At 38.8% G+C, this 12,111-nt stretch overlaps 1 protein-coding gene across 1 annotated transcript; it reads right to left on the reverse strand.

The window, feature by feature from the left end:
* Window positions 1–540: 540 nt before the first annotated feature.
* On the reverse strand, window positions 541–2,357 carry LOC140888459 (beta-amyrin 28-monooxygenase-like). The gene is made up of 3 exons (XM_073296144.1): window positions 1,341–2,357; window positions 1,076–1,263; window positions 541–1,004 (listed from the first exon to the last, which is right to left on the reverse strand). Exons 1-3 carry the CDS (start codon window positions 2,284–2,286, stop codon window positions 705–707), a joined length of 1,434 nt encoding a protein of 477 aa, XP_073152245.1. The 5' UTR covers window positions 2,287–2,357; the 3' UTR covers window positions 541–704.
* Between the last annotated feature and the right edge of the window lie 9,754 nt (window positions 2,358–12,111).

Below are 12,111 nucleotides of genomic sequence, written 5' to 3' on the forward strand. Positions count from 1 at the left end.
CTTAAAAAAACATTGAAAATGACAAAAATATTTAATTAATAATATGTAAAATAAAGAAGGATAAATTAGAAAATTCACAATTAAAACTCATATATTTATAAGAGTAATAAATAATAAATATAATATAATAAATTTTTAGTTTAAGACATGAATTAAATATTAACAATTAATATATCTTTAATAAATAAATGAACAAAAATTAATTACTCTTGACTAGTCTAGAAAATGAAATAAAAAACCTAAAAAAACATTGAAAATGACAAAAATATTTAATTAATAATATGTAAAATAAAAAAAGATAAATTAAAAAATTCACAATTGAAACTCATATATTTATAAGAGTAATAGATTAATTAAGTATACTTTTTTATTTAATTGTGTATTTTGGCTTTCATAATATATGTGTATATATATATACAAAACCATTTTATTTTAATTTTAAACAATGTTCTAAGGGTGACCCACTGTCTAGCTCCTAGCAGCATAGACGGAAGATTAGGGGCGAACAACACCTAAAAACATAATCTAACAAGAAGTAAATAAAACTAACGAAAGGCCTGCTGCTGATGCAAATTCATAAAGTTTCTACAATGAAGTAAAAATAAAATTAGCACATTAATTGAAAAACACACCAAACTTCTCCTAGCTATTCCCATGCCCTCCAATAATTTATTTTTCTGGAAGGGAGACAGAAAAGGACAAGCTTACTGCTGCTGATGCAGACGGATGGGCAAGCCATTTTGGGGCTCCGGCATCATATCACCTTCCACCTTCTCGTACGGATCCACCACTTCCCACTTGTAATTCTTGGCAGCGTTGTGAACAAAAGCCAGTATCGCCAGCCGAGCATACTCTTTTCCGGGGCACATTCTTGGCCCGCCTCCGAACGGCGCGTAGCTATACGGCAGAGGTGCTTCCCCTTCGTCGTATCTTGATGGGTCAAACGTTTCTGGATCCCGGAAATATTTTGGATTCATGTTTGTGGAGGACACTGTCCAGTAAACCTGTAATATTCCAGAGTCAAAACATGTATAATCTCCGGCGAATTCGAGTGTTAATTTGTGGTCATATATACCTTCCAGCCTTTTGGAACAGTGTATCCAGCGTAGGTGAATTCTGTCAAAACTTCTCTGAAAGTCCCCTGGAGAGGGGGGACTATTCTCATGGTTTCACAGACCACGTTCCAGGTGTACTTCATTTTATCAAGGTCTTCCCATTCTAATAGTTCGCCAGGCTTCTTCGATGCAGCGATCTCCATTTGTTCTGCGCAAGGAATTTGAAAAATTAATTAAACTATAAGATATGGAATTAATTAGAGGGTACTGTTGTTAATTAGTTACCTGCTCTGATTTTCTTGTAGATTTTCGGGTTCAGGCCAACATACTTCATAAAGAAGGTGATAGTTGTGGCAACTGTGCTATATCCAGCAGTTAACAACCCCATGATTTTGTCAGCAATCTCAGCCTCCGGCACGGTTTTCCCACTCGGGTCCGTAGCAACTATCAAATGCGACAAAATATCCTGCATCGGGGCACCAGAAGCCATGGCCTGTTTCTTCTCCTGAATGACGATTTGCAGCTCCTTCCTGATTGCAGCTGCTGCCGTTTGTCCGCGACGGTAAGTGGTGCCAGGAAAATTAAGCACCGTGCAGTGTAATCCGAGGGTGACCTTATCAAAGAGATCCACTAGCCGCGATATACGATCTGGGTTATTAATGCCAAGGAAAAATTGAGAAGCTAGAGTCAGAGTAGCCAGCTTAGCAGTAGGGTGAACTAGCACCACGCTCTTCCCGGCCCAGTTGGTTTGCAACAGCTGATGCGTGATGGAATCCATTTTCGGCAAGTATCGTTTCAGGGCTTCCGGCTTCAAGAACCCCTGTTGCTTCACCGATTTTATTTCTTCGCTGTTCTTGGTCGGCGGCGGCGGCGGGGCGTCGGGTGCCTTGTTTTCGTTTGAGCGGAAAAGGCGCTGCGTGGAATGGGGCCGGAATACGGTGAAGTACCTCTGCTCGTTGGTGAAGATGAACTTGTGGCCGTTTGCGCCACAAATGACGGCGGTGTTCTCTCCGAGGATCTTGGTCTTGAAAATGTCCGGCGAGTACTTGTTCATCCTGTCTGCGACGAACTTCTCCGGCTTTCCGAACAAGAACTCGATGGTTTCCCCGAGGATCGGCCATCCAAAGCTGCCCGGTGGAAGCTGGCTTCCCCTGCCGCTTCGCTTATAGGTAATCAGAGCAAAAGTGAAAGCTAGGAGAGCTAGAGAAACAACCAAGGCCAAGACTTCCATGGCCTACGGACTGTTATCTTATTTGATTAGATATGGAAGATGGGAGAGAGATTAATGTTGGAGGCCAAAGGAAAGCAAGTGTTTGCTTTATATAGGAGAGTTACTTGTTCAGGATCTCAATTTTACCGCGTTAAGTTAATTTTATTTTAAGTCAATTATTATTGTTATTATTATTAATCACCAAATATTCGTATAAAAAAATGCTTCGCATATCAATTTTGTGACATAAACATTCAAATCCTTACTATTCATAAAAATACTATATTTTTGTTTCAAAAATATTATTTGTTTATCGTATTTACCAGTCGAATTGATTTGTGTTGCTGCTATCACACAAAACTTGCTCTTATTACTATTGTTGTTATAATAATAATAATAATAATAGTAATAGTACAATTATTTCAAATATATATATATATATGTAGTACAATCAACATAATTGATTTTCGTGGTCCACTAGCAAAAGCTAGCTCGATGTCCTATGCGCATGTGTTTCACACCTTCACAAGATAGAGTGGAAACTGCAATGAATTTGCATTTTATAAAATTTGGTTAGGTGAAAGTTTTAAAACAAAAACCAAAACGCCACACATGTTATTTCCAAGAAAAACCAAAACTCGGGAAAGTCTATGCTACCTCAAGAGCACTGTCCTTGAGGAGGCGTGACAATTCGTGATTGGTTAAAATTAGTGGGCTCCACGTGGGATCCACTTATTTTAACCAATCATACTCTGCCACATCACCTCAAGTGCCCTTGAGGTGGCATAGACTTTCCCGATTGTGCATACACTATCGTCAACTAAGTAATTTCCCAATTTTCAAATTTGGGCAACAATGATAGAAATTTCAAATTATGGGGAAATACAAGTTGCTGCACTAAGGTTATACATTGATTCGTAACATGACTTATGAGATTAAAAATATAAATTTAAATATTTTAAAAATATTGATGTGTAGTTAACTGATCATTAAGACTCTTCGATTCCATCAACTAACAAATTGAAATACAAAGTTATTCTGTAATTCATTCTTGCTCAATGGTACCAGGATTGAGGGAACATTGCATTTATGACCTGAAGTGCAAGGTTCGAATCCTGAGGAGGGCAAAAACTCCCCACCAGGGGGAAGAAGATCATGAGAGCAAGAATGAACTGGGCCAGCCCAGTTCATTACAAAAAAGAGCGCCATGCGACGCCCGGGGCTGATGAGGCAGGGAGTGATCGCCGGTGCCAAGAGGTTGCACAGACAATGAGCGGCTCCTGGTAGGCTTCTAGGCGGAGGAAGACATGAATGAACCGATCCCGTGCCGGAATGAGAGGGGATTCTGAGACTGTGTAGGTATGGGACTACATAGTTGAGGAGGGCTTAAAAGATTTCATATGTACTGCTCATATCAAGAAGGTGCATCTTCTTTTCGGAAGCTCATCACATAAGAACTCCAAAGTTAAGCGTGCTTGACTTGGGCAAATTATAGGATGGGTGACCCCCTGGAAAGTTTTCAAGGGTGCGTGTGAGTGAGGACATAAGCACGCTGAAAAAACTCGTCTTGATACAGTGGGTCGTTACAAATGGTATCAGAGCCGACCTCTCTTAGTACGGTATGATTCGGGGACGAACCAAGCGGAAGCTGGTGGGCATGTGACGCCCGGGGCTGATGAGGCAGGGAGTGATCGCCGGTGCCAAGAGGTTGCACAGACAATGAGCGGCTCCTGGTAGGCTTTTAGACGGAGGGAGACATGAATGAACCGATCCCGTGCCGGAATGAGAGGGGATTCTGAGACTGTGTAGGTATGAGACTACATAGTTGAGGAGGGCTTAAAAGATTTCATATGTACTGCTCATATCAAGAAGGTGCATCTTCTTTTCGGAAGCTCATCACATAAGAACTCCAAAGTTAAGCGTGCTTGACTTGGGCCAATTATAGGATGGGTGACCCCTGGGAAGTTTTCCAGGATGCGTGTGAGTGAGGACATAAGTACGCTGAAAAGACTCGTCTTGATACAGTGCATTCACCTTTCCAATCTGTAAATTTAAATATTTTAAAAATATTGATGTGTAGTTAACTGATCATTAAGACTCTTCGATTCCATCAACTAAGAAATTTAAATTCAAAACTTCAGCAAAAGTATATCAATATATTATTGATTTTTTTCTCAACTGATGATTCGAATTATTTATATATTACATCATTTACGAGTTTAACATAAATATAAATTAAATATTTTTAATAAATAATAAAAATAAAATATTTTTTAAAACTTGCGCATGGTCTAATAATCTCATTATTACAACTTTCGATTGTTGTGCTACTGCTTAACCAATTCAAATTAAAAATTTTCTGACAAATAAATCTTATTGATTTTTTTATATAATATAAATTCAATATAATTTAAATTTAAATAATTTAAAATAACGAAAGATAAAACCTTATTTATCTATGCACAACGTTTATATATATATATATATATATATAGAGAGTTTCTTTCAAGTGCCCACCTATCATGCCCACTACCATGCCCACCAATGATGTGACACTATTCTATTGGACCACATCCTTATCACATCCAATAGAATAGTGCCACATCATTGGTGGGCATGGTAATGGACATTGTGACACCCGAAGCCAAAAAGTCCTAGGGCGGTACATGGTCCGCAATATGGGTGGTTAATACCTGAAAGATGGAAACTCCACCAAAGAATGGGCGACGGGTGACATGAATGAACCGATCCCACACCGGAATGAGAGGTACAAAAGATTTGATATGTACAACTCATATCAAGAAGGTGCATCTTCTTTTCGGGAGCTCATCACATAAGAACTCCAAAGTTAAGCGTGCTTGACTTGGGGAAATTATAGGATGGGTGACCCCCTGGGAAGTTTTCCAGGGTGCGTGTGAGTGAGGACATAAGCACGCTGAAAAGACTCGTCTTGATACAGTGGGTCGTTACAAATGGTATCAGAGCCTGACCTCTCCCAGTACGGTGTGGTTCGAGGACGAACCAAGCGGAAGCTGGTGGGCATGTGACACCCGAAGCCAAAAAGTCCTAGGGCGGTACATGGTCCGCAATATGGGTGGTTAATACCTGAAAGATGGAAACTCCACCAAAGAATGGGCGACGGGTGACATGAATGAACCGATCCCACACCGGAATGAAAGGTACAAAAGATTTGATATGTACAACTCATATCAAGAAGGTGCATCTTCTTTTCGGGAGCTCATCACATAAGAACTCCAAAGTTAAGCGTGCTTGACTTGGGGAAATTATAGGATGGGTGATCCCCTGGGAAGTTTTCCAGGGTGCGTGTGAGTGAGGACATAAGCACGCTGAAAAGACTCGTCTTGATACAGTGGGTCGTTACAAATGGTATCAGAGCCTGACCTCTCCCAGTACGGTGTGGTTCGAGGATGAACCAAGCGGAAGCTGGTGGGCATGTGACACCCGAAGCCAAAAAGTCCTAGGGCGGTACATGGTCCGCAATATGGGTGGTTAATACCTGAAAGATGGAAACTCCACCAAAGAATGGGCGACGGGTGACATGAATGAACCGATCCCACACCGGAATGAGAGGTACAAAAGATTTGATATGTACAACTCATATCAAGAAGGTGCATCTTCTTTTCGGGAGCTCATCACATAAGAACTCCAAAGTTAAGCGTGCTTGACTTGGGGAAATTATAGGATGGGTGACCCCCTGGGAAGTTTTCCAGGGTGCGTGTGAGTGAGGACATAAGCACGCTGAAAAGACTCGTCTTGATACAGTGGGTCGTTACAGACATGATAGGTGGGCACTTGAAAAAAACTCTATATATATATATATATATATAATATACATGTATTATCTTAAATTAAAATTCGATTGGATGTTTTAATATTTTGATTTAAAATATATATCTTTATGTAAGTATATTGATTTAAAATAGTATTACTATACATATATATATATATATATATATATATATAGAGTTTCTTTCAAGTGCCCACCTATAATGCCCACCACCATGCCCACCAATGATGTGGCACTATTCTATTGGACTTACAATTTATCACATCTTTATCACATCCAATAGAATACAAGCTGTAATTATTTTTTTAATATTTCTTAAAATTAAAAATTATTGGTTAAATATTAAAAGATTTATGTTAAAATAAGGATTATAGTTATATACATTTTCAAGATAATCTTGCCAATTAAACAATATAATTGTTTCCTTATTATCTTTGCAATGCTAAAGGCAATTCCTAAATATATCCCTGTATCTTTTCCATTTTCGTATTATATCACTTTCACTTTTTATGTTCCAAATATATCCCCGATTCATTAAATAGTTTCTTGAATTTGTCCTTAAAACTAAATAATGCCCATTTTACCCTTTATTTCCCTATTTAAAATTTAAAGGCTTAATCTCATCATGCTTCCGTCAGTAAATTAAAGCAGAATACATCTTTGACCACACTGTTGCCGGGTTATGTCCACCGGATTTTACAGGTTGTTCCTCACAACCAAACCACGCGATCGCAACCGATGGTTCCTGACACAGACTCCTTCAGCAGCAGCTAGCACAACCCTATTTCGTTCCTTACCTTAAGGCGTATAGTAAAAGCTTAATTTTTTAAATAAAATAACATGGTAGAGAAGAGCTTCGGAAATTTATTCAGACAACATATTATTACATAAATCAACCTCCTTTGAAGAGGAGGAGATAACTTGTTTAGCTACTCATAGTAGCCTTGTTCTTGAAATACATAAAAGTAAAACTTAATACAATAGAAAGAGAAATATTACAATGTTTTATTTGTAAGAAAACTGAAGGAAATGATCGATGTCTTCAGCTTCCTTTAAATCCTGTATTTATAGCCGAAGTTTCACTCGTTTCACCGAGAAACTTCAGGGAATCTTACAGCTGTCTTGAATTCTTTATGTCATTATTGATGACATCTTTTGCTAGAGGGAGTCACATGCCCGATGAGATCTTTTATTAGTGGAGGAGTCACATGCTTGACTTTTTCTTTTGGATTTATTCTTCTCACATGCCTTCTTTATTGTTATCGGGGCATCTTTTGCTTTTGCAATGGGCCCCTGGGAAAACGCGGTTTTAGTGGTTCCTATCCACCTTTGCTTGTCTCGGAAAAATCTTTTCGATTCGTTCGGGGTTTGAAGGTTTTTCCGAATTCTGGCTCCTTCTGGTTTGGACATTCTGGGCAGATATTCTCTGACCATCTTCTGATATGAGCCATGTTACAAAATTTTCGGCGAGTTTCTTTACTCCCCGGCAGCTTGTTGTTCCACAAAAAGTTCCTCTTCTTTTCGAAGAGTTCTTCCGCAAAAGCCGTATTTTTTCCTGACATTGTGTTTAACAGGAATGATCCGTTCACAGAATTTTGATAAAATTTGAACGGAAACTTGATCTTATCCATCTCAGTGAGACAAACCCAAATACCCCATGCCCTTCTGGTTGAAATTTCATTTTCTCCCAAGGTGGACACCAATGGTATTTCTTCAGATATAGGATCCTTGATAAATTTTTGATTATTCATGTCAGGTCTCCTTAGCTTGATGAAATGAAAGGGCTCGTGTGATCCTTTCCCTGTTGGTTCTGGAGCAGCACTAAAGAAGTATAACTCGAGCATATCTCCTCTGGACAAATGATCATTATTTTCCCATGTTTCTTGGACTGCTTCCTAAATCCATTTTGGTAGTTGTGATATTTCTTGGAAGCCTGGTGAAGTTGTATAAACTGAGGCTAGAGCCCCAAATTCATACCATAGCTTTACATCCTTAGGATTGACATTGTTTTTTAGCCAAACCCTTGGATATATTCCTGCAATATCAACCCTGCAAGTGATCGGGTTGATTTCACTTCTTGTACTTAATTTCTCCCATCTTTGTTGATAAACCTGAAATGGAAAAATTACAACTGGGTTAGTATCAATCTTAGATTTGCCCTTGTTAGTGTGGGGCCTAAGATTGATCTCTTCCTATTTTACCCCAAAGGCGGAGGGTTGACTTGATGAGTTATCCTCATCAATTGTTGTTTTATCTAGATCATCAAAAGTTGATGATAGATTAGCGCTTTTTTCTTGAGTATTAGAATCCTTAACATATTGTTTTACAACTAGTGGCTGTATTTTTTGTTTTTGAGAAACCGGTGGTTTTTCTATGGCACACATAATTGGCCCTTGAATGGCAGCCCATAGTTGAGTTTGATCTTGCATACATCCTGTGATTCGATTGGATACTTTGATCCGACCAGCTTGTTGTAACCTGCCCGCCATATCGGCACTTATGACAAGCTGGTTGAACTCGATTTGAAGCAACCCAAGGTGTTCCCTGAGATGCCTCTGCATTTTCATGATGGAATCTATGTCACTGCCTTCCATCTCTTGTTAAGAAATTTGCAAGAATATTTTCATGAGATTTAATAATAACAATATCAAAAATATAATTTTGACATAAAGCTTGCCATCTTAATAGCCTAGCCTTCTCAGGTTTAGATTCAATCTTATTCCTTAGGAAAGCTTTTACCTTAGTGTTATCAACCTTCAAAGTGAATTTTTTAGCAAGTAAAAATAATGGCCATTTTTCGAAAGCCCTTTTAACTGCATAAAATTCATTTTCGTTGATATGTCATCTGATAGCATCAGATTCTGAAAAAAGACCGCTACAGTATCTGCATGGTATTTCTCCATCCGGAGTGATCTTAGTAAGAACTGCTGCCCACCATTCGTCACTGGCGTCTATAAATAACACCAGATCATCTTCATCCACGGGTATAGCCATTTTTGGGAGATTCTTACATATCTCCTTTAATTGGTTCGCCCCTTTAGTATGTTCATCGGTCCATATAAACCTTGCATCCTTTTTTAACAAAAGACTAAACACCTTTCTATACATTGCCAGATTGTTTATGAACATCCTTGCAAAATTAACTACTCCTAAAAAACTTTGGAGTTGTTTTACATCTTTGAGTTTATCTGGAAAATTCTTTACCTTTTCCACAATATGAGGTTGTAGAATTATTCCAGTTTCATCAATCTCAATTTCAAAGAATTCAATTTTCCTTGTTGCTATGACTGCTTTCTTTTCAGATAAAACCAGTCCTTCTTGTGTACAAATTTTAGAGAAAATTTCTAAATGTTTAATATGTTCATCTATGTTTTTTGATGCTATAAGAATATCATCAATATAAACAAACATGAAATTGAAATAATCTTTAAAAAGATTATCCATCTTTCTTTGAAATATTTGGGGTGCATTAGCCAATCCCATAGGCATAACTTTCCAGATATAATGTCCTTGTGGTGTAGAGAAGGCTGTGAATTTCTTACTGCCTTTTTCCATTCGAATCTGGTAAAATCCAGACTTACAATCAAATTTTGAGAACACTCTAGCATTTCGTACACAACTAATTAGATGTTCTCTACTGGGTATGAAGTACCCATCAAATTCCAGGATTTTATTAATACCATGGTAGTTAATAACTAACCTGGGTTTTCATCTTTTTATTTCACCATAATTTCTGACCAGAAAACCTGGGCTGCTATATGGTGAAACTCCTTCTTTGATTAGATCAAAGTCCAAATGTTCCTTGATAATCATTCTCATATCCCTTTGATCTGTTATGTTCATTGGAATAGGCTTATATCTGACGAATTCATACTCTTTGCCTTCCTTTAGAGTAAGACTGAATTTGAGTTGATTTCAATCCCACCATGCCAAAGGATGCTCGTTGTAACTTTCTTTGAGCCTCTTTTTGACATTTTCAAGGGATACTTTATTTTCTAACTCTATATCTCTGTGATTTAGAGTTACTTTGAGAAGCTCCATATCCTCTGTTTGGAGTTCTTGTTCTGTTTTTATTTTTAACATGGTTTCTCCAAACCTTCTTGGATCTTTCATTTTTGGGTGAAAAAATTGTCCTTTATCACTACGCTGGCTGCGAAATATTATCGGTATTTGTCGATAAAAAGCAACCTTGAGTCGTTGAACGATAATTTTATGATCACAAATTGTAGTGAACATAAGTCTTCTTGACTCATTGTCTTGTGTGTACTTCTTAAACATTTGTAAGAAGTTATTTCCTAACAGGATAGCAGCTCCTGTATCATGAAAATAGATTGGTGGTGTCTTTACCTTGTACCAAGGTGTTTGACCTGCTCCTCCTATAATGATCTCTGCTTGTTTTATTCCTTTGCAAAGAATTAAAATTTTTCGACAAAAATCTCGTCCAGCAATTTTTGGCAATTCTTCTTCACATTCTTCAGGGAAGACTCTTCTTTTTGCTTTACAAATTCCTGCTCCCGAGTCAATATAAGCTGCAAAATATTCAGCCTTATATTGTTCATACAAGATCCCTATTGGAATGTATATGGAGAAAGGACTTGTTGTCATTTTTTAAAGGGATTACTAAATGGCCCCGCCATTTTTAACAGACTGTGTTGTAACTCAGTAATCTGATTAATAATTAAGACTATTTACCTTGTAGCGACCCGACCCGGATCCACTACCTAATCTGAGTTAAGAGCATAATTAAGCATGCATTAAATATGTAGTGACCCTTACCCGGATCACCTACTAAACAGAACTTAGGCATGCAATTAACTTAATAAAACAGATATCAGAATAAAACTGCGGAAACCATAAACATTATACAATCCCAAGAAAAGGAATCTGTAATTTATCCAATAATATACAACCAAATCGAATAGCTGTATAAACCCAAACAACAGTAATAAAACCTAAGCGAAGCTCCAGCTGGCCAACCACTGACTAGCCCCTCCTGGATCCACCCTCCTCGTCCAATCGCAAACCTGCCCCATGAAATAGGGTGTCCAGAAAATATAGAGTACGAGACGTGAGCATAAAACGCTCAGTGCGAGAGTATGAGTATACATGCATGCAAAGTGAACTCCCTATAGACTCGAGGTCAAGGATTAGATAACAGAGACAGACCGGGCCCTGGTATGTAGCACGCTGTGCCGTCGCTTCAGGAGGTGGCTCCCATACCGAGATAACCGTGGAAACGCCAGACCCAAATCGATGGAAGTCCATCCACTAACAGGATAGGGTACAACCCTACTAACAGACATCTCGAAGGAGATACAGCAAGATGCAAATGAATGCAGCATAATATCATGTCATATAAATCATGCGGTCACATAATACATGCATACTCAGTCAGGATATCTCGAACAGTACTTTCGTACCTCAATACAGTGCAAGCTCTACCAACTCTAGGTCCACGCCTATAGTCTGCTCTACACTGCCAAATGATACTACTATCATTAAAGTGCTCTAAAAGCCTTAACTAAGCTATTGCATACTTCTAAATATTTATAGGAAGCAAAAGCTATACCTTCGTCCGTCGTTAGCCCTTTGATGTCGATGCCTCCAGAACTTGGGCACAACTCCGCTACGACTACCAAACGCCTCGCCGACCTCCGGACCAAGCCTAAGAAGACTAGAACAGCTCCAAAAGGACTAGAAGGGAAAGGAGAACTCAGAAATGGCAAATGAAAGTGAAGTCTCGGCCTTCTATTTATAGACAACGATCGAAACTTCCGATCCTTGATCGGAACGTCCGAACCTCGATCGGAACGTCCGATCCTGACATTGGAGCTTCCGAAGATCCTGATCTGCCACGTGTCAAAATATCACTTGTTGACTTCGGATAGGGGTGATCGGAGCCTCCGGTCCTGATCGGAGCTTCCGATCCGACCACACGTCATGCCTGACGTAATAACATCGGTGCCTCCGATCGCTCATCGGAGCTTCCGATCCTGTTCGGAGCTTCCGATCGTGCCTTCGGAGCTTCCGATCCGTCC

This window comes from Henckelia pumila, chromosome 1 (genome assembly GCF_033568475.1).
Source record: "Henckelia pumila isolate YLH828 chromosome 1, ASM3356847v2, whole genome shotgun sequence".
Lineage (NCBI taxonomy): Eukaryota > Viridiplantae > Streptophyta > Magnoliopsida > Lamiales > Gesneriaceae > Henckelia > Henckelia pumila.

Coding starts and splice junctions, on each gene's coding strand:
- LOC140888459 (XM_073296144.1), bottom strand. CDS start 2,286: ATGGAAGTCTTGGCCTTGGTTGTTTCTCTAGCTCTCCTAGCTTTCACT. Junction 1,264..1,340: donor CTACAAGAAAATCAGAGCAG/GTAACTAATTAA, acceptor TTCCTTGCGCAG/AACAAATGGAGATCGCTGCA. Junction 1,005..1,075: donor CTGTTCCAAAAGGCTGGAAG/GTATATATGACC, acceptor GGAATATTACAG/GTTTACTGGACAGTGTCCTC.